The following is a 26,287-nucleotide window of genomic DNA, read 5'->3' on the forward strand; positions in this document are numbered from 1 at the left end:
GCAGAGAGCGGCTCCGTCCGAACGACCATGACGCTCGCTTGACCTTACCATTACTGACACAAGCGAACTCGTCGGCGCTACTGGCAATTTTGTTCTTTGATATGGTTTGGTTTGATTTATTGGGTTTAACGTTCCAAATGACTCAATCTATGAGGAATGCCGTAGTGAAGGGCCGCAGAAATTTTGACCACCTGATCTTCTTTAACGAGCAGTGACATCGTAGAGTACACGGGCCTCCAGAGTTTCGCCTCAAAGTACCTTGGTTTAAGCCGGGCATAGAGCGCTGAAGGATCTCACCTCGTTTGCATGTCACAGGGCCCCATCACTATCTCTCCAGCTATCCTCGCTTGGCTCTTACTACTTTATTTCCGTATAAATTCCGACGGTTACCAGCCTGTTTGATTTGCGGGATGAATATAGGGCTCCGCGTTCAAACTTTGTGAGCTCTGTGTTGGACTGCATTTCTTTACGGTCAGTGCGGTGCGAAATGCTGTGATCAGGAAAACCACGCCGAGGCAGTAAACTCTTGTGCAAACACTCATTTGTGTTCACAGCGGGCGCAGGTGAACGTAAACAGTGATGATTACAGCGATAGTCGTGCATATGAGTGCTAGCTTGTCAACATTGCTTTTGAACTTTCTGGATATGATTTTAATGGCGCGATCTAACGTGATTAGGCGACGGTAGCTTTGTCGCTTGGGCGGAGTTACGAGAGCTTTTTAGTGTGAAAATGTAATGGAACGGACTTGAGCATATTGTCGTGCGGCGCATTTACATGGAGCGCCCTCATCGAGAGAGGACCAGACATACACAAGCTGTATTGAGGCGCTGGTAAGGTGTCCGCTTGCATTGATAGAGCCCACACGCATAAGCATGCATATATGCCATAATTAAGCATGCGCTATAGTGACTGCTCCTCGAATCATGCATTGCTGTTCCGACAGGTTAGTGTCGGACAGTGCAGCTTTCCAATATCGTTTGGCTTTTGTTCAACCCGCCAAGCGTTTCAAGTCCGAACCGCAAGGCAGCGTTTCTTCGGCGTCGCGTAAGTGTTTCGGCTACTGGCGTCGCCAGAGGACCCGGCGCGGTAGCTATGTAGTTAGCGCGCTCGGCTGCTGATCCGGAGTTCCCGCGATCGAGCCCCATTGCGGCAGCTGCGTTTTAATGGAGGCAAAACGCTAAAGCGCCCGTGTGCTGTGCGATGTCAGTCCACGTTAAAGATCCACAGGTGGTCAAAATGATTCCGGTGCCTTCACTACGGCACCTCTTCCTTTCTTCTTTCACTTCCTCCTTTATCCGTTCTCTTACGGCGCGGTTCAGGTATCCAACGATATATGAGACAGATACGGCGCCATTTTCTTTTCCCAGAAGCAAGGTATTGCAATTATTATTATTATCGCCGGATGCGTAATTTCGGCGATTAGAGCACGCTGACGCCGGTTGTTCCAGATATCTGGCTACGCCAGGCGTCAGCGTCGGCACCGGAAATACTTCGCAGGTAAAGATTAGTGAAAACTAATGCCTAGCCGCTCGTTGGCAGCGACTTACAGATCAATCCACATAGCTGTAACGGCACCACCGCCTCTGCGGTCATCGTGCTATTGTCCCCCTTGCCCCCGCAATAGATACAGAGAAAAGATAATTGAGAGGCTTAAATTTAGCCATGATCTCCGGACATTCTCGTCCGGAGACGTCCGCAAGCCCTCACGTGTTTGGTTGTCCGGAGACGTCCGCAAGCCCTCACGTGTTTGGTCGCCATCTCCCGCGGCCGCCGACGGAAAACGCCGGTAGACGAGACGCTGGCGCGACGCGGAAGAAACGGTGCCTCGTGCGATCCGTCGTACGTGTAGCGTTCAGACTTCGACGCTTCGCCGCGGCACATTCTTGGCGCTCTCGTAGCGCAACTCATGTGCCACGTCGCTGCTGAATGCTTAATTCGTGTGCTTTGTATGCCTATGTTTGTGGTTTCGTGTCATCCCGAAATTGTCATCGCAATAACGTTCAAACGAATTGAGTTGTAAGAAGAGGAATGGTTGCATTAAATAGAGGACCAAAAATCTCGCAGCGGGAATCATGAGGTGCATGAGGTGTAATTGTTAATTAATTAGAACCAAAAATGTCCACAGAGCGGGCAGAGTCAAAGCAAAAGTGGCGCCAAATTTTAAAACACCAGATGTAGGTGGAGCTACATCGTGGTGCCAAATTTGAAAAACCGGAGGTCTGGACAGACTATGGTGTGCCCCCAAACTTGAAAAAGAAGCGTGGCGCCAAGTTTGAAAACTCAAAATGGGCAATGATGGAGCTTCCCAGACAACACTGAAATATCCTGAAGACATACTGAGGATGTTTTTTTGAGGACATTCTTTATCCTCAGGACATCCTTAAATGGTCCTCAAAATGTACTAAAAAGGTCCTCATGTCCGGCCTCAGGACATCCTCAGAATAGCCTCAAAAGGAGAATTTCTGATGTTTTGAGTACATTCTGAGGAGGTTATAACTGGTCAAGCTGCATAAAAAAACGCGAAAAATTTGTGCAAATAATTTATTCATTAAATTCCTCAGCTGCTTGCTGCTATCCCGGTTATCCCGGTGCGCTGCACGGGCTCCTTTACTGCTCTTCTGAGCTGCGGCTGTCTTCTGGGGTGCCTACAGAAATAGAGATGGAAAATCAGCAGTTGAGTATGTGCAATTCAGTTCAAGCACACAGTTCTTTATACTCCTAATGCAACAACGAGATGCAAATATAACTTTCAGTATCGGAACTTACAACTTGCAGTGCAACACACTCTTCTGCATGAGCAACTGCCATAAAAGTTAATCACTGCAACAGATATTCATGGGCTCATATGAGAATAAAATGACCTCATGCACTGAAGCAAAGTTCATCCATAGCAAAAATAGTTCTGCTGCATGACCCTACAATGCGAGAACTTTTTTTTATGGGGTTTAGCGTCCCAAAGCGACTCAGCCTAGGCTATGAGAGATGCCGTAGTGAAGGGCTACAGAAATTTCGACCACCTGGGGTTCATTAACGTGCACTGACATTGTTGGACATTAAGAAAAGAATAACCCCCATTCAAAGCTTATGTCAGTTGCGCTTAGAAAGTCACCTACCTATGTGCAGGACTTTTACAGCTTTTGCCTCTTCTTTCTTCAGGTTTTCTGCTGAGTGGCGAAGCCACACCTTTACAACATTAATGACGTCACATTGTGTGGACTCAGAAAAATTCTGTTTCACAGCCCCTGAAAAAACAAACATATTAGTTATATGCGATTGCAAATCCACACAACAGTCAAATAACATGTGCACCATATATATTAGGTGTTTCAAAGCAGCCAGGTAGTAATGTTTAAAAATAGGATTTTGGAGGTAAAGAGAAGCTTTTTACGGCATATTAATACCAGTGTTGGCAGACGTCGTTCCGAGCATTCTTAGAAAATTCAAAGTATTGTCCTGTGCAGCCGATTTCCCTAATTTAAATCGGATTAAATGTCCCAGCTCCCGCCTTTTTTTTTAACTCACTGCTGACGGCAGGAGTCACCCAACCTTTCAGCCAGTCCCGTGGCGGCTTGTCGCTCTACGATCAGGGATGTGATACATAGTGATCGGTGAAAGCAGAGTTTGTATTTTTATTTCTGTGGGCCTAATTTGCAGCTACGCAGCCTCTGAGTAGACCTATTTATTCATGGAAACCTAAAAACAAAATAAAAGCAGAAACAAAGCCACCACACGACTGCCTGAAATGCACTACACGCGTTTGTTGACTCCTCCTACCTTAAGCGGCAAGTTCAATAAAAGATGGGAGTCAACAATGACATTACTATGCACCAAAAAGCTTCTTTTTCTGTCTAAAACCCCATTTTTAAAAATTCCCTGAAATACCTTGTATCTCTGCCATAAGCATCCATGAGCGTAGGAACCACCTATCAAACATGAGGGCGATATGAATGTACTTAATGTGTGATTTACCTACTAAACCCAAAAGCAGCATTGTAACAGCCACTGCTATCAAGTTCAACCTATGGTTAGCTAACTACCACTGAAAATGCCCATGTAAAAAGGGTGCAGTACACAGAACAACTGAACCAATAACAGTAGCTTACTCAGGATCACGTCTGCAGCATTAAGGCTGCAAAACTTTTTTTTTGCCTTTTTGGCCCAGCCAGCTATAGTTTACAGCGACTTTTGGCGTCATGAGGGCCTCCAGCATATTTCTGGTGGCCGGTGGTGCAGCCACTCCTCCAAGGCCACACAGTTGCTGCAACTAGAAAAAGTACATTCTTTTAAGCTGCATACAAGTTTAAACATCAACAAAGATGAAAACAGTGCCTTACAAGTCGTGTCTTCAAGGCTTCATTCATCCCTAACTGGGAATAGAATTCTTCAAAGGCACTGACTCCATTAAATGGCCGTGTGACAACCTCTGACCTCACAGCATATGTAAAGCCGCTGCTCAGACGTCACGATATTACGTCCAGCTGTCTTCCTTGCTGCTCCACCCCCATGTCTATTGTGTGTAGTAGCTTCATGATTTGTTCAAACTCTATAAAAAGAAAAAGATATTTATAAGTACCGCACTGCACAAAGGCTATTCTTTTAGGTAATATTAAATCTGGCAGTCGAAATAAGTTTTTGTAACCAATTATAGAAACTAAAAATGAACACATAATGATTCAAGTACTAAATGGGATCACCTTTAATAACTGCTTACGGGCAGGTTTGAGAGCCCTCACAGCTGCGGATGCTGTACTTCGAGGTGTTGATCCCCCGTCAGACCAAGAAGTATGTGCTGAAAGTGAGAACGAAACGAGTAATAAAACCAGAATAACGGTTCCCAATCCTCACTTGGCAAGGAATGCACACCTTCAGTCCTTCCATGAGTTAAGGGTGGCGACTCACTGCCAAAAGTTGGAAATCGGCTATCATTCCTCTGCCTGTGTGCTGCAGAACAAAAATATATGAGGAAGAAAACTAGGATAATAGCTCTCGATTCCTTACCTGGCCAGGAGCGGAGAGTTTCTGGCTGTGAGTGAGCCATGCGTGCAGGCCAGGCATTTTCAGGCTGAAGGTTCTGGGATCTTTGCCCTGTTTAGAGACAGCCAAACAGTGCACCCCCATAAGTTTCAGAATGTACCTGTGGCACCAGACGTACATTGCTCTCCCCCATTAGGTGTAAACTGTCCGTACGACTGAGTGCTCCGAGTATACCCTGTCAAAGACACAAAATATCACTTTCCTGCCCTGTGTATGAGGTACTTTCCTGTGCAGAAGTCACTTACGACAGTTAAGCATATCTCCCCCAGCACTTTCAGGTGGAGGCTCATTACTGAAAAAGTCATCACTGTCACCTGCAAATAAAAAATGCATTTACTGCACTCCTGATATAACAAAAAAGTCTATTTAGATTTCACTTCCTTCACTAACCTAAATTCTGAGAATGAAGTACCCTCCTCCCTGAAGGCTGATTCCAGGCATCTGGCATTTCATTCCTGCCTGCTACAAGAGAACATGCCAAGGGTTTTCATGTCGAATCTAGGCCAAAGCAGCTCATTCATTAATAGAAACCACTTGTAATGAGACAGAATCAACATCACTACAAGCCCCCAAGTTAAGGAAACTGACACAAGAATGAGCACAAAGAAACACCACACCAGAGGCTTGGTGCCTTAAAGAACTATTTCTTTTTCATTTGCTTCTTTTAAGACTAAACAACGTTACAATTGATAACAACGTAAGTCCTTCATATGGTAGTAACAAATAATGTGCACCGTTCACAAAAACTAAGTAAGATGCATACTTGATAGCCCATGTTTTATAGCTTAATATGGCACATAAAGTCTTTGTTTGCAGTGATCTTATATGATGAGCATGCAGCAAGTTCTAGCATCCCTTTTGCAAACCAAAACATTTGACCTCTATTTTAAGGCATTGCAGCTTTTGAAGCAGAACATTTAATACCACAGCATACTTTGGACAATTAGGTTACTTGAAAATTATACCATCATGGGTAGCAAAGCGTGAAGGATAGGACAAAACGGTCGCTTCTTTTGACTTCCTGCTGCTTGATTCCTTGCGTTGTATCGCTTCTAACAGAAATAAAAAAAAACATTAACTTAGTTGCAGTGTGACAATGCCAAATATAAACAATCTGCAAGATGCGACTTAGAACTGAAAAGGGGAGTTCCTTGTCATCAGTGGTAGGCTGGATTTGGCCCAATGCTACCAACATTGAGCACTAGCTGCTAAATTGTTGGGCAGGTGAAACAACACCAGAATCTGGATCCTGGCCCTCACTATAACAGTGAATGCAACTTTCCTACGACTCACACAGTGCAGCTTGTATCGAACACAGTGCAACTGATCAACACTAGAGTACCAAAGGTCATTTAAATTTGCAATCAATTATTTCAAAGCAGTTTGTATAAAATGGCTCTTTGCATTTGAGAGTAACACCTATAAAGAAGCTAAGATGTACATTACTTTGAAGCATTGACTGTGGTGGCTGTGGTGGTGGGGGGGACACATTTTCATCCCCAGAGCTACTCAGTTGCCTGATTAGTCTTCTTCTTTTTCCCCTTCCTAAATCATAATCAGACAGAAGATCTGATGTGTCCTCTGCCTTCCGTAGTCCTTTCTGTGCTTCTCCATATGTATCTGAAAACAGTAATGTCATAAGGTCCATCAAAGAAAGTTAGAAAATGGGCCTTGACTCTCCGTACTTGTCCATGTACGTACGAAAACTTTTGGGATGGTAACTCATTTTAAGAAATGAAATCTTAGTTCAGTTTGCAAGAAACAAACATACATGCAATGTCATTTATTTGTTATATATTCTGCTAAACACAAGAGATGTGAGAGTGCAATAAATAAACTGAAATGCTGCTTTAAGCTCCAAGCCATTGAGTGGCATGTACAACAATTGAACCAATGAAGTAACCGAAAGATTATCAGACTCAGGCTAGGTGAAGACTGCTCATGACACTATACAACATTTTCTTCTCTCAGGTAGCTGTAGTTATAAAATGACCTAGCAAGAGCAGTCCTCAGACTGCTCATGAATGACCACAAACTAATAAATATGGCTGTTTCTTATTTTGAGATAGAAAATTGATTTTTGAGAGAAGGAAGTGGCGCAGTATCTGTCTCACATCTCTGTGAACACCTGAACTGAGCTCTAAGGGAAAGGATAAAGGAGGGAGTGAGAGAAGGAAGAGTCTCCATAGTGGAGGGCTCCAGAATAATTTTGACCACCTAGATATCTTTAACTTGCACTGACATCACACAGCACAGGGGTGCCTTTTGCATTTCGCCTCCATCCAACCACTGCGGCAGGTTTAATTTTTACTGTTACTGCTTTTAAGTCATCTACCTTCATTCTCATTTAATGCATGTCATTGAATTATTCCTAAATATTTATTCTTAGACAAAGTTAAGTACTATTTTTCTTGGTGTGCTCTTCACTTCAGTTTGTTTCTAACAGCCACTGCCATAAACAATCCCTCCCAAATGTGGAGCTGTTCTCTCGAATAATACTACAGCCTTTTAGACTTTACATGGCCACAGTGGACAACTAGAGATTAATATGCAAGAGCAATAAGTAATAGAGAAACATTGTTCCTATTACCAAATGCCTGCACTACGATGCAAGGCACTTTTTTCCAGTCGAGTGCAGGTGTTGCTGCCCCTTTAATAAGACTTCGGATCTCTTTTCTTTTTGGTGGCGACATGCAGCTGTCTCCAGACAACCAGTTCTTATGAACAACTGCCACATCATTATCTTCTTGGGGAAATTTAACAACAACATAGACACCACCTTAAAAGAGAGGTAACATGCATATATGAGGACACACATTTACAAAACCAAAACAAACATAGTAGAACACCGGAGCACAGGCAAATCATGTTATTATTTAGCATGTTGTGCATCCAAAAAAGAAATCATGCAATTATTAAATACTTGCCCATAAGCAGTGTATATTTGGGAAGAAAAGGCACACACAAACATCCAGCCATATTAAGGTGTGTTGTTGGGCAAGCTGGTGAGATATTCTGAGGGAAAACAGTGCAAAAGAAAACACACAGGACAAGAAAGACAGACAAACTCGAGCGCTGACTATCAACTGAGTGTATTTAGTGCGAGAGCGAAATAAATACTTGGAAAAAATGACAAATGCGCAGGCGCAGGAAAGGAAAAAAACAGCCATAACTGAACTGCTCAGTCGATCATTTCGTTAAGCTATTCACTCCCTTCCTCTTTACATTTATGTTTTCATAAAAGGACTCCGCACTAAAGCAGGCAGCAAACAATACAAGACAAGCACTTGTTCCTTCTCTCTTACTGCATGCTGTCTGTTTCGGCACTAGGTCCTTTCACGAAAATATGCACCAACTAGCCCCTCAGCAAGCATTACATTTCTGTTTCACACAACATTTCCTAAAGTAAATAGAGAATTTCTCGTCTTTTGTGTACAAACGCACCACTGACATGAACCAGAAAACCAAGAAAACCCTCAGTAAAATTTAATAAAATCCCGCCGATAATTCTGTAGCACACATAAACAGTACTGGCCAAGTTGAAATGCAATGATGAGAGATACTGTTTGAAAGCATACATTTGGAGTTGGAAAAAAATAACATGCCACCAGCCATAGATAAAGCCTTCAGCTTCTGCCACTGGCATAAACTCATGGTTTATACAGTCAGTTATGCTGATATTTCTGAATGAAGGAGGGGAAAAATAATGGCATCGCGTTTAAAAAAGAGTTTCAAAGCTTTGCGTGAAACATTCTCTAGTGGCCAGGCACGCAGACTAGACAGTTGTGACGCTCTATATATGCCAAGCATTGATGATGAGCATGGAGAGGAGTACAGGTCCTCGAGCTGAATGAACTTTCTTCCTACAACGCAAAGTGCTCCAGTTGGCAGATGTGCAAAGTTCTCGATGACAATTATAGATCCATCTTGCAGAATGCAGCAGCCGTCCTTCTTGCCAGGGGCAAGGACCACGCTGCCTGGCAGCTTCACATTTTTGAACTGAGGCCCTTGACATGGAGCAATAAGGGGCCCAGACTCATGTTGTCCAGTGAGCAGTGGGAAGTTTGGCGTCTGCTGAGCCTCCTTCTGTACAGCTCCTTGCTCTGATAGTCTGTTAGAGAGCTGCTCAAGTGGTCGCTCTGGTTTTCAGAGCAGCCTTTTCAGAGCAGACATGTGGTTCTCAAATGGGAACGCACTCCATGAATCCAATGGCCCCAGGTGCTCAACATCAAATGCCAGATGGCATAGTCCATGCACATTGCGCGAAGCATGCTCCTTGCCATATATCTTCATAAAGCCTTTAACAAAATGGTTCAGAAGCTGCCCTGCGTACTGCACTTCACTTTTTGTGCCATTAGGCATTGAAAGAATGTTAATAGCAACATGCAAAGCTAGAAAATTCTCATCATCTGTGACGGAAGAAGCGATGACAGGAGCACGGGTCCCCCATACAGCAAAAAGAAACGAAACTCTGTGGCCTTCCAGCGATCCAGATCTGTGAGGCTACGAGGCTTTCGGTTAAATTCACAAGGAACAAACTGTGCGGCCTTGACATTTCTCACTGACAGTTCAATGCGGACTTTGCTGCCAAGCCTTATAGCTTTCGGGCCACGGAACCACAATACAAGCAATTTGTGCACCACGCCTAGGCAAACGAGGTGCATATAATCTAGCAGGACATCCCTCACAATGTCTATTGGCAGCTGCTCTACAATACTGCTTCCAGTATGATACTGCTCCTGCAACCTCTGCCTAAAACTGCAGTCAGTTCTCAGCTCACTGCTAATGTTTGGAAAACAGACTCTTCCTTCAATGTACGCACCCTTAACAGTGCACTTCGTGCAGCTGTAATAGCCCGTGTGGTTTTTGACACACAAAACAGATGCCTCTGCAGGCGCATCACACACACTGGCTTTTAGCTTTACAGGTATTGTGAAAGCTTCAACAGCAATTCCTGTAGATAAAAGAACGTTTAGCTCTTCAACAAAGCTGTATAGGAACTCATTTGCATCTCTCGGCTTGCTGTCACCGAAGAAAACACTCGTCACAAATGGTGCCGCATGCTTGAGGTTGCTTATGCGGCCGAGAATTGTCCAAAACTGGCCTCTAGAACTTTTCGATAGTGGTAGGCCATCAATATGAAAAGTCAAATTCAGTTCCGGCGGCAGGTCTCGACACTGTCCCAGGATTTCCCGTATCCCTGCTTCTACACCGAAGTGGCGGTACTGGCCTCCCGAAATTTCGGAAAGTTCATTCGATTTTTTCGGTGTCTGTAACAGCGCTCTCGACGATGATGGGCGAGAAGAAAAACACTTGTGGCTGCGGAGCACTTTCAAAAGTGACGTGACAGCAGCATGCGACGACCCAGACTCCACTGCCCATGTTTGAAGCTGGTGGCGGAAAGTCGCTACGTCCTCGTCAGCGCGTTCATGATCGGCTTCGTAATCAAACCTGCTGTCAACCTGAGGACAAAGATCCTGATCGGAGCTTAATGCTACAAAAACCGATGAGGTCCCAGCTTCAACATCTTGACTTGTGGGGTCTGGGGTCGGCACATCCTCAGTATCGGGCACAAAACGTTCGGTCACACACACATCACGCTGAAGCTGGTTGCACTGTTCTGAAAATGGATCAGCACCAGCTTCGGCACACGCGGCGAGCTGCAAGCTAACGTCAACCCGTCTTTTCCTTGTGCGGCGGAACTTTCGCGCACGACTTTCCGTTGACATCGTGCAAATCAGCAGGTCGTAGTGCAAATCTACAAAGGCGTCACTCACTTTTCTGAGAGGCATCAGTTGTGTTCCTTTTACCCCTTTCTCTTCTTTGATGTCAGCCCGAAGGGGAAAGGTAGAATTTGTTGGATGCCGACGTCTTGAGGTTCTAAACTTGCTCAGTCACATTACTCGTGGAACTTCAGGAAGTAAACTGTTTAATCACACATAAAATAGCTAAGACAGAACGGAAGGTACAACAAGGAGAACAACTATGTACATAGTGATTGATCCGCAGAGTGACCAGACGAAATCAACCCCCGGTCCCACCAAAACGTCTTCTTTTAATCCCTAAGTCCCCGCCCTCAGTGGGGACACCAACCAATTAGGTCAAAACACAAGCACGCATCCAATCAAGGACCGGGGAAAGGAAACCACATCCAATAAAACACATGGGAGAGGAAAACACATTGAAAAAGAGACAGAGGAGCGTAAAACACGCCCAATCAAAGATTGGGGAGAGGGGACACGTCACTGTCACGAATACTAACAATTCCCCTCTCGGATCACTCCATCCTCCCCCGCGGGGCGGCATGATTACTCGCTTAAAGAGCATGGGAGGGCCGCACAGATTGTCGAAAGCCGTGCCACTTAAGGCGCCGCCGCTCCCCAATTCTTCCTGATGCCTCACGTGCACAGGAAGTGCCTGGCAGTCATATGGAGCTGATAAGCGCTCACAGTGAACATGAGGAACGCGTCTTCAAAATTGCCTCCTAGCCACACACTGAACGACCGCCGCCCGGGTAATGGCCTTGGGCAGCGTCGCCGCGGTAGGGATGAAATGCGACGCGCCTTCGTTGCTGCTTCTCGGAGCGGGCTGCGAACAATGGGGCCCGGCCAAGCTGGGTCGTCTGCGCACCCCGAACTCCCCTCCGTCGCCGTCCGCTTGACTCGTTAGTTCCATGTGGAGTCAAAAGGAAATGGATTACAGCGTACGCACTCTTGTCCACATACAGGCGGCGTTCCGTACGTGATTAATTGAGGCTCCGGATGTGTCCAAGCCAGCCGCGCACGACACCTCCCCACCAAGTGTGCTGCATAACATCTTGGAATGAAGCACACACAGAAAACCGAAACAGACCAACGTGCCGCGGGCCCGGAGCCGAAGAAGCACCATCTGCCGCTGCCGAACCATATGCGTTGCCAAAGCCTCAGGGTACACCTCCATACATGACATAACTCCAGGCCCCGGATACCCCCACGCCTCTATTTGGCAGCTACGAGTCGCGACATTGCATCGGCATTAGCGTTTTGCTCCCCCTTTTTGTGCTCGACCCGGATATCGAATCTCTGCAGAGCGAGTGCCCAGCGTGTCAGCTTGGCGCTGTGCGGACTACTCAGCGTCAAATATTTGAGCGGGTTATGGTCCGTTATGACCCTAATTTGTGCGCCACACAACCAGACTTCAAGTTGCCCTAATGCCCAAATGATGGCATAAGCCTCCTTCTCGATAGTCGCCCAGCGGGTCTGAGCCGGGCTTAGCTTTTTGCTCAGAAAAGCGATAGGCTGCTCGCGGCCCTCGTCATCGCACTGGGCAAGGCAGGCACCCACCGCGTAGTCCGAAGCATCGGTTGCGAGCACGAACTCCTTACTTGGGTCAGGCGCATGAAGTGAGGATGCGCTTTTCAAGCAAGCTTTCACCTCATCAAAAGCTTTCTGCGCCTCGTCATCCCATGGGAGCAGCTGCGGTGTCCGCCTGTTAGTTAAGCTCGTCAGTGGGAGCACGACGCGAGAATAGTCGGGGACATATTGTCGGTAATAGTTAGCTAAGACCAGAAAGCTTCTGAGCTCCTTCTTTGTTTGGGGCCTCGGCATCTCGTCTATTGCCTTGACCTTTCCTGGATTAGCGCTGTGCTTCCCCGACCCAACCACATGGCCCAAAAATTCGACTTCTCGTCTCGCGAAATGACATTTGCCTGCGTTCACGGTGAACCCGGCGGCTGAGATCGAAGCGAGCACCGCCCGAACGTGCCTCAAATGCTCCTCCCAGGCGTCTGAATAAATCGCGAGGTCATCTATGTAGGCGCATGCGTGCTCGCGGTGCGGTGCTAGTACCTGGTTTATGACCCTCTGAAATGTCGAACTCGCATTTCGAAGGCCGAAGGGCATGACCCTCCATGCGTACTGCCCCACCGGAGTGACGAATGCCGTGAGGGCCTGTGCCTGCTCGTCAAGGGATATTTGCCAATAGCCTCTCAGCATGTCTATTAGGCTGATGAAGTTGGCCTTCGCTACTCGGAACAGCAGCTCGGACGGTAGGCTCATCGGAAAGGCGTCCTGCTCGGTTATCGCATTCAACTTCCGATAATCGCAGCACAGGCGCAGCCCCCCATCTTTTTTAGCGACGCAAACCACTGGGTGAGCATGAGGACTCTCAACGGGATATATTAGTCCCCACTCCAGGAGCTCATCTACTTGCCTCTCCACTTCCTTCCGATACGCCATCGGGACCTTGTACGCATGGCCAGCCCGTGGCTGAGCACCCTCCTTTAGCACGATTTTGTGCGCTCCTAGCGTGCATTTGCCGGGCCTACTGCTGAAAACCTGGCCATTCTCCTCGATCAGTGCCTCTCAATCTCGGCGCTGCGCTTCGTTCAAATGTTCGAGAGCACCCGGCGGCAGCGCGTCGCCTGGCACTGAGCGCATGGGGAACGTGGGCACGTCGCCGAACTCCGCGTCGCCCTCGAATATCACCCTTACTACATTCACCCGTGCGTGGTATGCTCTGAGCTTGTTTGCGTGGACAGTCCGACATGCGCCATTGTCGAGCTTGATCAGATAACTGTACGGGCGCGTCTTCCGCATTACCGTCACAGGCCCCGTCCACTTGGACATCAACTTTCCCTCGCCATCCCTTTCAAGCAACAACACCTGCTGCCCATCTGTGAAGTGTTTATCGACAGCGCGCAAGTTGTATTGTCCAGTGTACCTGCGTTGCGCTACCGTGCTGTTGTTACTAGCCTTTGCGTTTGCCTCGGCCAGCTTCTCGCGCAAAGCTGACAGGTACTCTGCCGCCGGCGTTGCCAAAGAATCTGGTACTGCCCAGTCTCCCGTCCAAGTTTTTTGGAGAATGGATAGCGGTCCGGTCGGTATTCTGCCATACATTAACTCAAACGGCGACTGCCCGGTCGTCTCATTAGGGACCTCCCTGTAAGCCCAGAGCAAGAATGGCACAAGCCTATCCCAGTCACGTCCGTGCTCCTGAATAATCTGGAATAGCATGGATTTGAATGTTCCATTCCAGCGCTCGACCAGACCGTTGCTTTGAGGGTGGTCCGGCGTGGAAAACCTCGGAGAGGCGCCCAATTTTCTGAGAAGCTCTTGTGTAAGCTTTGCGGTAAAATTTGTGCCCTGGTCACAGCACACTGTTTCAGGGACTCCCAGGCGCGCGAATACTTGCAGAAGAGCGTCACACGTGGCCTTAGCGGTCAGCGCTTTTAAACACACGACTTCGGGCCAACGCGTGTTCATGTCCACTACACAAAGTGCATAGCGGTGCCCTCGAGCTGACGGTGGTTCTATCGGTCCTATGCAGTCGATGTTTACCACTTGGAATGCGGCCTCTGGTCTAGCGATCGGCGCGATCGGCACTCGATCTGCTGTGCGTGCACGCGACTTCACCTGACATGAGTGGCATGAGCGGCAGTACTGCTTCACGTCGCGTGTGACCCCGGGCCAGAAGAATGAAGCCTTTATCCGCTGAAGCGTCTTCCGCTCGCCGAGATGACCTGCCCACACTGAGTCGTGCGCCATTTTTAAGACCTCTGCGCGTCGCTCGGTTGGGAGGACAAGCTGAGTACATGGATGCCCATCAACAGGCTCCTGGTGGAACAAAAGCTCGTCCCGGACCGCCATGCCGTGTGTTCCCTCTCTAGCCTGAGCCCACGCTTCCTGGAGTGATTCGTCTCCAATCTGCGCCTCGCGAAACCGTTGCCGCGTCGTCTGTGCCACCGCGGTATCCCCTTCGCTGCAATCTGCTGCTAGCGCGCCCGCTAGAACCTCGTCAACCCGCTTCTCCATCTCTTCGGTTTCTTCGTCAGAACCCTCGGCTTCTCCCTGTTCTTGCGCATGGACACGATCGCTCAGAAGCTGCTCATAGTCTTCGGGAGTGATTAACGCGCTTATCCCAGTTATAAGCTCGTCTGTGACTGCACACAGTATGCGCCGCTCCGACGGTTCAAATGATACTCGCGGTGCTCCCTGAGTTGTTACTAGGGGAACATACGCCAGCTCCGCGACAACCTGCTTTCCGAAAGCCCCGGCGAGTTTTATTGTTGCCCCCGCGCATTCATATCGCGGCACGAGCGACCTGCGGATGACCGTGATGTCGGCCCCTGAGTCAATGCGCGCACTTATAGCGTTCCCGCTACTCAACAATGTCACCTCTCCGGCGCTGACCTTCTCCTCCGCGGGCTGCCTTTCCACTGAGCCGTGCACTGTCTCCCTGTCATGCAAGGGGACTGATATTCGGGCGATTACTGATTTCTGGTCTGCGCGTCCGCCCCCCATGTCTGGCTTTTCCGCGGTTTGTCTTTTCGGGCAAAATCTTGCGATGTGCCTATGCCCGTGGCAATGGAAACACTGTCCACGTCCCCGGGGCCGCGTGTTGTTTGGTCGGCACTGGGTTCCGTCGCGCTGTGTTACCTCGACTGCCTCGTTCGTCGCCACCGCCGCGCTCGCTGCTTTCCCGACCCTATATCTTCGGCGTTCGTCGTGGTTTTCTGCCATCGTGACAATCTCACTAGGTTTTAGGAACCCTGGCTTATCATTTAGAGCAACGTGCGCTCTCGCCTCTGCACTGAGGGCTTCCTTTAGTCGGTCCGCGACGGCTAGCAGTTTGAACTCCTCTAACGAAGTTACCTGACAGCTGTTTAAATAGTATTCCAGGTAGTTCTGCAGGCGTACCGCAAACTGCTCCCACGTCTCATTTGGGTTTTTGTTCGCGGATGAGTAAAGACGCTTGTATTCGGCGGCAGTGAGCCTCAAGCCGTCTAACACTTTAGCTTTCAGGAGTGCGTACTCGCTCCTTTCCTCTGCGGACAACCGCGTGAGTAGCATGCGTGCCCTCTCGCTTAGGTGTGGCAAAACTAGTCCAGCCCACCACTGGGTTGGAGCTTCGTATGACCCCAACGTGGCCTCTACGTCCTCGAACCACCCTGGTACCAGGGCTTCTTGAAGCGGCATCGGCGTGAGGACGCCTTTCATAAGGTTAGCAAATTTCAACCTTCTGTCCTCGTCCATTCTTCCGCTCGCTCCCGCGCTCTCACCAAGCCCACCCGCTGTTCCGCTCTGCTTAAGATTCAGCCTTGTATTTTCCAAAGCCAACCGCTCCTTTTCCACCGCTAGTTCAGCAATTCGTAATTGCACTTGCAACTCGGTCATTTGTTGCACCGGCGCGCTAACTGTCAGAGGGTACGTCGGACCCTCATTTGCCTGACTCGCGGCTGCCAACTCTCCGTTTCCTGCCCCGTTCTCCATCTCTTTCTGTTTAACACTGTCACTTCTCAAAACCCAAGGCTTTGGCATAAGCACAAGCCCGACAGGAACAGAAAGGTACTCGCCTGGCTACCGAAGCTCCGCTTTACGAGGCTGCCGGTGCCCCAGCATGGAAGACTGATCCGGAAGTTGGTCGCTGCGCCGCACGGTCCCGGTTGGAACTCGTCTCCTTGATCCGCGCCGTCGTCGGCTCCTGCTGATCAACAGCGCCCTCCTTGACTCTGGTCACCTGGTTCCTTCAGCTGCCCGCTGACTTGGACCTTCACCGTCACGTCGGTGTTGACCAGCTGTCACTCTTGAAATCTTCTCCTCTGGACGTGCCACGCTATAGCTCGTCCGCCGCCTTGTACTTCCGACCTCCTTCAGTTGCCTCGAGTAGGAAGACGTCGCATTTCTGTCGACTGCGCCAGTTGTGTTCGTTTTACCCCTTTCTCTTCTTTGAGGTTAGCCCGAAGGGGAAAGGTAGAAGTTGTTGGATGCCGACGTCTTGAGGTTCTAAACTTGCTCAGTCACATTACTCGTGGAACTTCAGGAAGTAAACTGTTTAATCACACATAAAATAGCTAAGACAGAACGGAAGGTACAACAAGGAGAACAACTATGTACATAGTGATTGATCCGCAGAGTGACCAGACGAAATCAACCCCCGGTCCCACCAAAACGTCTTCTTTTAATCCCTAAGTCCCCGCCCTCAGTGGGGACACCAACCAATTAGGTCAAAACACAAGCACGCATCCAATCAAGGACCGGGGAAAGGAAAACACATCCAATAAAACACATGGGAGAGGAAAACACATTGAAAAAGAGACAGAGGAGGGTAAAACACGCCCAATCAAAGACTGGGGAGAGGGGACAGGTCACTGTCACGAATACTAACAATTCCCCTCTCGGATCACTCCATCCTCCCCCGCGGGGCGGCATGATTACTCGCTTAAAGAGCATGCGAGGGCCGCACAGATTGTCGAAAGCCGTGCCACTTAAGGCGCCGCCGCTCCCCAATTCTTCCTGATGCCTCACGTGCACAGGAAGTGCCTGGCAGTCATATGGAGCTGATAAGCGCTCACAGTGAACATGAGGAACGCGTCTTCAAAATTGCCTCCTAGCCACACACTGAACGACCGCCGCCCGGGTAATGGCCTTGGGCAGCGTCGCCGCGGTAGGGATGAAAGGCGACGCGCCTTCGTTGCTGCTTCTAGGAGCGGGCTGCGAACAATGGGGCCCGGCCAAGCTGGGTCGTCTGCGCACCCCGAACTCCCCTCCGTCGCCGTCCGCTTGACTCGTTAGTTCCATGTGGAGTCAAAAGGAAATGGATCACAGCGTACGCACTCTTGTCCACATACAGGCGGCGTTCCGTACGTGATTACTTGAGGCTCCTGATGTGTCCAAGCCAGCCGCGCACGACAGGCATCCATCGCGGAATAACGCGCACGTGCGAGTAGCGTGCGTGCTTCGCCGTCACGGTGATCGATCACGACGTTGCGGATGCAGGCTTGGCTTGGCTTAAACGAGAATCGGCCACACACGTAATGATTTTGATCGTGCGATGCGATATTAAGAGGCAATAATTATTGCGGAACGATTGACTTTGTGAAAAAGAACATTTTTTACTGAAATAAAAAAACACCGTAATTTGCCTACCCAGCAACACACAGACGGGCCCCCGGATTCAAGCCCGCTTTCCGTGAACGGGCTAAAATCGTGCTCCTTCGCCAAAGGAAAAGCTAGCGGCATTGCGTACAACACGTAGTCTTGCATGAAGGAAAACGTTTTGCAGAAGCTTTAATTGTGCACGATAGCGTCGTCACATGAAAAAACGGCAATCACAACTACGGTCGACCAGAACTCATCGGTTTTCTCAGGACATGAACCAGCAGCGATGCGGGTGGTTCAATACGACGTTGCACGAGCTTTACCGGAACCGCACCTCAAACTTTTTTCTCTGTCGTTGGCACGCAGCAAGCGTGTTCTGGGTTGCAGTTAGAACCAGCGTGCATGCGCGGCAGTCAGCTAAAGGCGGTGGTTTAAATTATCTCGTTTCCGCGTGCAGCAATTTGCGGTCTAAGCGCGCTGTCGTTGAAAAAAACTTTGCATGCATACTGTCAAAGGGATAAAACTTCAGAGCGCCGTCGCAGTAATGCATCACAAATAAAACTTAATGGAAGTAAATGCTTAGAAATCAAATTTCACACACACACACACACACACACACACACACACACACACACACACACACACACACACACACACACACACACACACACACACACACACACACACACACACACACACACACACACACACACACACACACACACACACACACACACACACACACACACACACACACACACACACACACACACACACACACACACACACACACACACACACACACACACACACACACACACACACACACACACACACACACACACACACACACACACACACACACACACACACACACACACACACACACACACACACACACACACACACACACACACACACACACACACACACACACACACACACACACACACACACACACACACACACACACACACACACACACACACACACACACACACACACACACACACACACACACACACACACACACACACACACACACACACACACACACACACACACACACAAGCATTATTTTCCTGATAATTTTCATGCATGCGTGTTCACAAACATATGTCCTCAAAATGACCTTTTGAGGACCACGAAGCCGCTGGTATGACCTGAGAACATCATTATGCGAACGTTTTGAGGACAATCCAACCTGGGACATTATGAGGACATATTGAGGATGTTTTAGAGGCCCCGAGGACGTTTGGACCATTTGAGGACATCCTCAGGATGTTTGGTGTTGTCTGGGTTGATTGGTTTAGGCAAACCGGGAAAAGAGGGGCGAGGCGGCGTCAATGCTTACGCATTCCTAAAATGCGGATGCCGTAGTGATCTCATGATAGTTATAACAGTGGCAGCTGCTCCTGGCCATGCCACACCATGCAGTCGTTTCAGGATGTAATGTTAAAAGGCGTTTTAAGGCGCTTGACTCCGGCGTGTTGAGACCGTGCGCCCCGCCTGATAACCACTAAACGGCAAGCACGCGGCTAAGGCTATGAGGACGAGGTTAGTCACGTGATGAGGGGCGTTGTCGGCGCGAAATGATGCAGTGTGTTTCCCACTGTCTTCTGCTAAAACATGCGTCTGTAAATTTAAATCGCATCTGTACAGCATTTGACAGCCTCTAATCGGTATATTGTGTCCGCATAATAATATACTGATATTAATAAATCACTGTGCCAAATATAAACACAATGCACAGATATCTGACCAACCAAAGCTCCATAGGGCTTGAGTGGCAGAGCCCGGGCGACAGGAAGCGGAACCGCGCATACATGCACAGAGGATATTATAAGATATGTATCCCAGCACCCACTCCGCCTCCACTACAGAGGCGGAACAGCTCTCTTGAGCGGAAAAAAGACAGGCCCCTCATAACGGGCCCACCACATAAGTAAATCTCCTTTTATTTTCACTCAAAAACACAAGCATGGCTTTTTTAATTCAATGGAATTGCAGAGGACTTATGCGGAATTATAGTGACATAACACATATTTTAGGGTCAATGTTACCCATAGTTTTATGTCTTCAGGAGACCAATCTTGGTCCACAACATGTACATATCCTGAAACATTATCAAACTTTTAGACGCGATCACGAGCAGGCAAATCGACTTTCAGGAGGCGTCGCAATTGTCGTCCAAAGCGGCGTCCCTGCTCGAGAAATCAAGCTCAATACAAAACTTGAGGCGGTTGCAGTCAGCATCGTCAGCTATAAAACACTAACAATCTGTTCCGTATACATTCCTCCACATTTTACACTAACAGTCCATGATCTAGACGAAATGATAGATGAACTTCCAGAGCCATATCTGGTAGTTGGGGATTTTAACGCTCACTCTCCTTTTTGGGGAAGCGAGCGCTGCGACTCTAGGGGGCAAACAATCGAAGATTTTATCCTCTCAAATAACATCTGTCTTTTAAATACAGGAAAAGCAACTTATTGTTGCCCAAGCTCGGCAAAAATGAGCTTTCTCGATTTAGCTTTCGCATCACCATCGCTTTTTAACGATTTTAAATGGGATGTTTTAAATGACCCCCTGGGAAGTGATCACCTACCTATTATCATCAGCCTCTCATCGTCTACTGCAGTCATCCCCACAAGACCACGGCGCTGGAAACTTCACCTCGCCGACTGGTCACTTTTTACAGCAAGTGCCACACTAGAAAAATAATTTTGTGAAGATCTCAGCATAGACGAAATTAATGGAAAATTTACTACATGCATAATATCGGCCGCTACACTAGCCATACCACAAACAACAGGACTCGTACACAAAAAACATAATGTATGGTGGACACAAGAATGCACATTGGCAAAAAAACAACAAAATAAAGCTTGGGGCTCTCTGCGTCGGTATCCCACAGCGGAGAACTTGATTGCCTTTAAGAGGGCCAAGGCCAGAGCGCGATTCGTTCGGAGAAATGCCGAGAAATCCTCGTGGCAGAAATATGTGTCCTCTATAAACAGCTCAATAACCTCAAAAAAAAAAATGTGGGAAAAAGTTCGAAGATTCAGTAGTGACCATACCCCTTTCACACTTCCTCTGTTGACTACACCCGGGACACAAACATCATTAGAAGAACAGGCCAACATACTAGGTGAGCATTTTGCTGAAGTTTCCAGTTCGTCCAATTACACAAACACGTTCCAGAAGTACAAAGCAATAGCAGAAAAACAAAAACTTCCATTTGCAGCAGGTATGCACGAGGACTACAATCAACCCATCACACTCCAGGAATTGATCAGGGCATTATCTTGTGGTAAAAAGACAGCACCAGGCCCAGATAATGTGCATTACGCTATGCTCGCCCATCTCTCTGAGGCTGCCGTGCAGGCATTGTTGAACTTCTTTAACAAAATATGGACAACTGTGAATATACCTGAGGAGTGGAAGAAAGCAATAATAGTACCTTTTCTGAAACCCGGAAAACAACCAACAAGTCCTAACAATTACAGACCGATAGCCCTCACCAGCTGCATCGCTAAATCTTTCGAAAGCATAGTAAACATTAGACTGACCTTCACACTTGAATCTCGTCGACTCTTAGATTTACGTCAATGTGGATTTAAGAAAGCATGCTCGACCACTGATCACCTTGTCCGCCTAGAAAACACCATCCGAGAGGCGTTCATCCACAAAGCACTGTATCGGTGTCTTCTTCGATTTGGAGAAGGCATATGATACCGCGTGGAAGTTCGGCATCCTCCATGACCTAGCAGATCTAGGGATCCGCGGCAGGATGCTGAACTGCTTGAACGACTTCCTGACTAACCGCACATTCAGAGTCCGTCTGGGAGCAACTCTATCAACGACATTCGCCCAAGAGAATGGCGTACCCCAGGGATGCATTTTAAGTACGACACACTTTATAGTAAAAATGAATTCCTTGGCCAAAGTAATACCTAAGTCCGTAATGTATTCAGTTTATGTAGATGACATACAGATAGCATACACTTCTTCCAACATACTGTCCTGCGAGAGACAAATACAAATCACACTAAATAAACTGGCTGCTTGGGCAGAGAAAAATGGATTCAAGTTCTCCCCTCAAAAAACAGTAGCTGTTTTATTCTCATTACGACGAGGCCTACAGGTCGATCCCAATCTGTGCTTGAATCAAACCACACTGCCAGTCAAACAGGAACATAAATTTTTAGGCGTCACTTTTGACAAGAAACTTACATTTCTGTCACACATTAACAACCTGAAAAAGAAAGCATCCCAAGCCCTCAATGTATTAAAGGTACTCTCGCGAAAACGGTGGGGGTCCGATAGAGCATGCCTATTGCAAATATATCGCTCTTTGGTGCGCTCCAAGCTGGACTACGGGTGTGTGGTATATGGTTCGGCAAGAGCATCCTACTTGAAACGACTGGACCCTGTTCATAATCTTGGTTTGCGTCTATCAACTGGAGCTTATAGAACATCCCCGATAAAGAGTCTACGTTGAAGCTAATGAGCCCACACTAGAGGATAGAAGAGTCGCACTAACATGCACGTACATCCTAAAAACCCGTTCTCTCCCTAAACATCTCTGCTATCCCATTGTTACCAAGTGCCCATCTAGGAGATTATTCAATAATAAACCACATTTTATCAGGCCACTAATAATGCGCTTTGAAGACAAATGTGAAGACTTAGCAGTGCTGGACGCCCTACCTAATATTGCACAAAGACATGAATATCTACCACCATGGTACAGCCTTCCTTCAGTGTGTGACTTCACATTGACACACTTAAACAAAGAGAAAATACCACACGAGCACATACTGCAAGAGTTCTTTGCACTACAAGAAAAATATGACACTTACACCGAATTTTACACTGATGGCTCAAAAACAGAAAGTCATGTCGGAAGTGCAGTAATTCAAGGAACAAATGAAAAAATGATACGATTGCCACAGTATGCATCGGTATTTACTGCGGAGTGTTATGCCATCTTTGTAGCTGTAGAACAAATAGTAAAACAAAACATAAAAAATAGGATCATTTACACCGATTCACTCAGTATGCTAAAAGCGCTGCATTCTACAAACGCTGCTGAACCCATAATAGGAAAAATCATACATAACATAGTTAAAATTACAAAGCAAAAACATAACATTATATTCTGCTGGGTCCCTAGCCATGTTGGAATTTTAGGTAATGAGAGAGCAGATGCTTGCGCAGCACAAGCTAGAATTGGCCATATAAAACAAGTTAACATACCACAGAGGGATTTTTCTAAATTACTGCACAGTAAACTCAGGAATAAGTGGCAGATTGCATGGGACGAACAAACAAACAACAAACTACATTCTATAAAACCTGTTTTGGGAGAATGGAGATCATGTACACATCAGGAGCGTTTCATAGAAGTTATTTTGTGTCGACTACGCATTGGACACACACAGCTTACTCACAACTTCTTACTGACAAAAAAAGGCAAACCTCTCTGCGAAATGTGTGGCGATGACCTCACGGTAAACCACATTTTAATTGTATGCAAAAAACTGGAACAACTGAGGAAAAAATATTTCACAACATTGCACAATGAATACATCCCACTACACCCCATGTTACTTTTAGGAGATCAAGCACTGGTTGATTTTTCTAGCATTTTTAAATTTCTCAGAGAAGCCAATGTTTTATACAAACTTTAGATATAAAAAGCGTAACCTTTAACAAAAGCTCTAACCGTGTGTTTGGCGCATCATAGCCTAAGTTGCTTTTGCGCCATTAAAATCAATATAACTAACTAACTAACAAGATATGTATCCATGCAATGCTTTCATAAATATACATGGCCGCAGTCGCCGAGGTGTATTCCTGAAAAAGCGAGGTGTTATTTTCAGCGTTTGACGTAAATGCGCACTTTTGTGCAAGCAGTATTTGAGCGCCGTTGTGTGAGCCGTACTCGTGTCTTTCAGCATTTATAAAACTGCGCGAAGAAGACGCGTAGGGAGGAGAACCCAAAGACACATGCCGAAAACGCGTCTGCGCTTTCCGTAACAATTGGTGATTGCGTTCGCTATGGCTAACGTTGCATAGGCAGCAAAGTGCAAGCTACAACTGTGCACTCTGGTTTACATACGCACTCGATCACTGTGTGTCTAGCCGTAATGAGGCACTCAGTTTTCCTTGGAACCGCTCAGAACAACAATGAATTACAAGTTGTTCCCGAGAAGATGTGATTTTCAAAAAGGGGATGTGTTAAAGATCCCCAGATGGTCGAAATTATTCTGGAGCCCTCCACTACGGCACCTCTTCTTCCTTTCTTCTTTCATTCCCTCCTTTATCCCATCCCTTACGGCGCGGTTCAGGTGTCCAACGATATATGAGACAGATACTGCGCCATTTCCTTCCCCCCCCCCAAAAAAAAAATTAAAAAAGCCATTTTTAGTTAAAAGTCTTGATTCTTTCACAATCAGGGCGATGGCATTGATGGGCGCCGAAGCGGTTGTGGTAGTAGTTGACTACACAGTAACTTAATTCAATTTGCTAATAAACGTTTAAATTTTTAAAGCTCGGCGCTTGGTAGAAATTATAGGATTGTAGCGGGTCGTCAGGGCAGCTAGTTCCAGTTAGTAGATGTGTAAAACTGTAATTTCTCGCGGCTCTACGATGCTTGGATTTTCGCCGTGCAGACGCGCCCAAGGGACGTGACGCGGCTGCGGAGCCCGCGTAGTCTCTCCCACGAAGAGACCTAGCCCAACTGAAAAAACGACCTCGGCCCTATGTTGGGCCAAAGTCGATAGCCAGCCTGGCCGACCTTGGCCCTAGCTTGGCAAACTAGGTTGGGCCGAGGTTGGGATTGGTGATTGGCCTTACACCGGCCGACCTTTGGCAGCCAACATAGGGCCGAGGCCATATGCCGACCTTGCAGTCGCCAGCCAGTGCCCTGCTAGATTGTGAATCTATGACAAATCGTGGTTACCTTATCTATATGACATTTGAAAACTAAGTTTTGGCCATGAGGAATTCGACCTGTATGCACAGGCATCTTGAGGAGAAACACACAATGAAGACGAACTTGCAGCAATTATTAATGTCTTCCTTTATGCAGACATCAGCATACAAGCAGTTCCACTCGTTGTAAACGCTCGCCTACTGTGCAGTCTTACAAAAAATATTGTTATTCTTCTGTGTTCACTGCATCCCTTGCTCGAGTCGGCTGGCGCCTCTGGCTCCGGCCACCTTCATGATCTTGCGCTCCAATCAGCCAGCGCTTTATGACAGCGCTGCTATTCTTCAGGGATGTTGGGTCAGGGTAGGGGGCTCTCAGGCATTCTTTGATAAAAGAAGAAAGCAAAAACAAATGCCTCCACTTCAGAAAGGCTCAGACCAGCTCAGCTGTGATATTCCTACCAAATAATCCACTACTTTGTAGTCCGGACTCGGATATAACAGTAGTCAGCACTATATTCTATTACCATTGCAATATTTACTTTGAATCCAACATAACATGTAGCAATGAGGGCAAAATGCAATGAACTAGAATATCTGTCCTTTGTACAATGCATTCATTATATATTTGTAGGCAGTCTTCAATGTCTTCACAATAGCATTATAAATGTTTTAGCCAAAATCAGGGCATTATATACTGAAAATTTGGCATTGTGTGTACCGTTATAAATAGCACTAAACAATTGCCAGCAGTATTAGAAATTCAATTTTTTTACAACTGCATGACACCTGATGCAGCATACAGTAGCAATTGTTTCAACAAGTTGCTTTAATGAGGTAATCTAAACCGGCAATAAAACAGCTACACTGCCACCAACATGCAAATTGACCCTTAAATACAGGTAAATCTTTTACAACCTGCATTTTGTTAGGTCCATGTCACAGCAGTGCCAAAATAAAGAATGAACACGAAATTTTTTCATGACAAAGTAGACTGAATAGAGTAGAATTTCGAAGCACTTCAAATTTTTTTCCTAGAAAAACATTGCGGGGTTTAATGTCCCGGAAGCAACACATGGACTATGAGGGACACCTTAGTGGAGGGCTGCAGAGTAATCTAGACCACCTGGGTAACGTATGCTGAAATCGCACAGCACACAAGCACTTTTTCATTTCACCTCGATCATAAAGCCGCCAGCGCGGCTTGGATCGAACCCGCGGCACTGAGATCAGCAGCTGAATGCCAAAGCCACTGAGCCACCACGGTGAGCAAAAACAAAAACTTTCCTTCGCAATGCCACGTCCCCACAACATAGATGGGCATCGTCAATCAGCTAGTCACATTCTAATTACCGAGACCTACAAATTTACTAAAACCATAATTAATGTTACACCCATTGCACGTACCTACATTCCTAAAGTTCCTGGGAGAACTGAAACACTGAAACAGCAATT

At 47.2% G+C, this 26,287-nt stretch overlaps 2 protein-coding genes across 2 annotated transcripts; both read right to left on the minus strand.

Annotated features, from left to right (window-relative positions):
- Positions 1 to 2,525: 2,525 nt before the first annotated feature.
- On the minus strand, positions 2,526 to 7,811 carry LOC144124626 (uncharacterized). The gene is made up of 12 exons (XM_077657424.1): positions 7,626 to 7,811; positions 6,482 to 6,655; positions 5,426 to 5,497; positions 5,281 to 5,349; positions 5,154 to 5,210; positions 5,000 to 5,086; positions 4,865 to 4,942; positions 4,696 to 4,790; positions 4,336 to 4,544; positions 4,105 to 4,265; positions 3,115 to 3,243; positions 2,526 to 2,646 (listed from the first exon to the last, which is right to left on the minus strand). The coding sequence occupies exons 1-9, from the start codon at positions 7,726 to 7,728 to the stop codon at positions 4,527 to 4,529; spliced, it is 753 nt and encodes a 250-aa protein (XP_077513550.1). The 5' UTR covers positions 7,729 to 7,811; the 3' UTR covers positions 2,526 to 2,646; positions 3,115 to 3,243; positions 4,105 to 4,265; positions 4,336 to 4,526.
- A 157-nt stretch (positions 7,812 to 7,968) lies between these two features.
- LOC144124625 (uncharacterized) lies at positions 7,969 to 12,540 on the minus strand. Its single transcript, XM_077657423.1, has one exon. The coding sequence runs from the start codon at positions 10,825 to 10,827 to the stop codon at positions 9,427 to 9,429; it is 1,401 nt and encodes a 466-aa protein (XP_077513549.1). The 5' UTR covers positions 10,828 to 12,540; the 3' UTR covers positions 7,969 to 9,426.
- Between the last annotated feature and the right edge of the window lie 13,747 nt (positions 12,541 to 26,287).

This window comes from Amblyomma americanum, chromosome 3 (genome assembly GCF_052857255.1).
Source record: "Amblyomma americanum isolate KBUSLIRL-KWMA chromosome 3, ASM5285725v1, whole genome shotgun sequence".
NCBI lineage: Eukaryota > Metazoa > Arthropoda > Arachnida > Ixodida > Ixodidae > Amblyomma > Amblyomma americanum.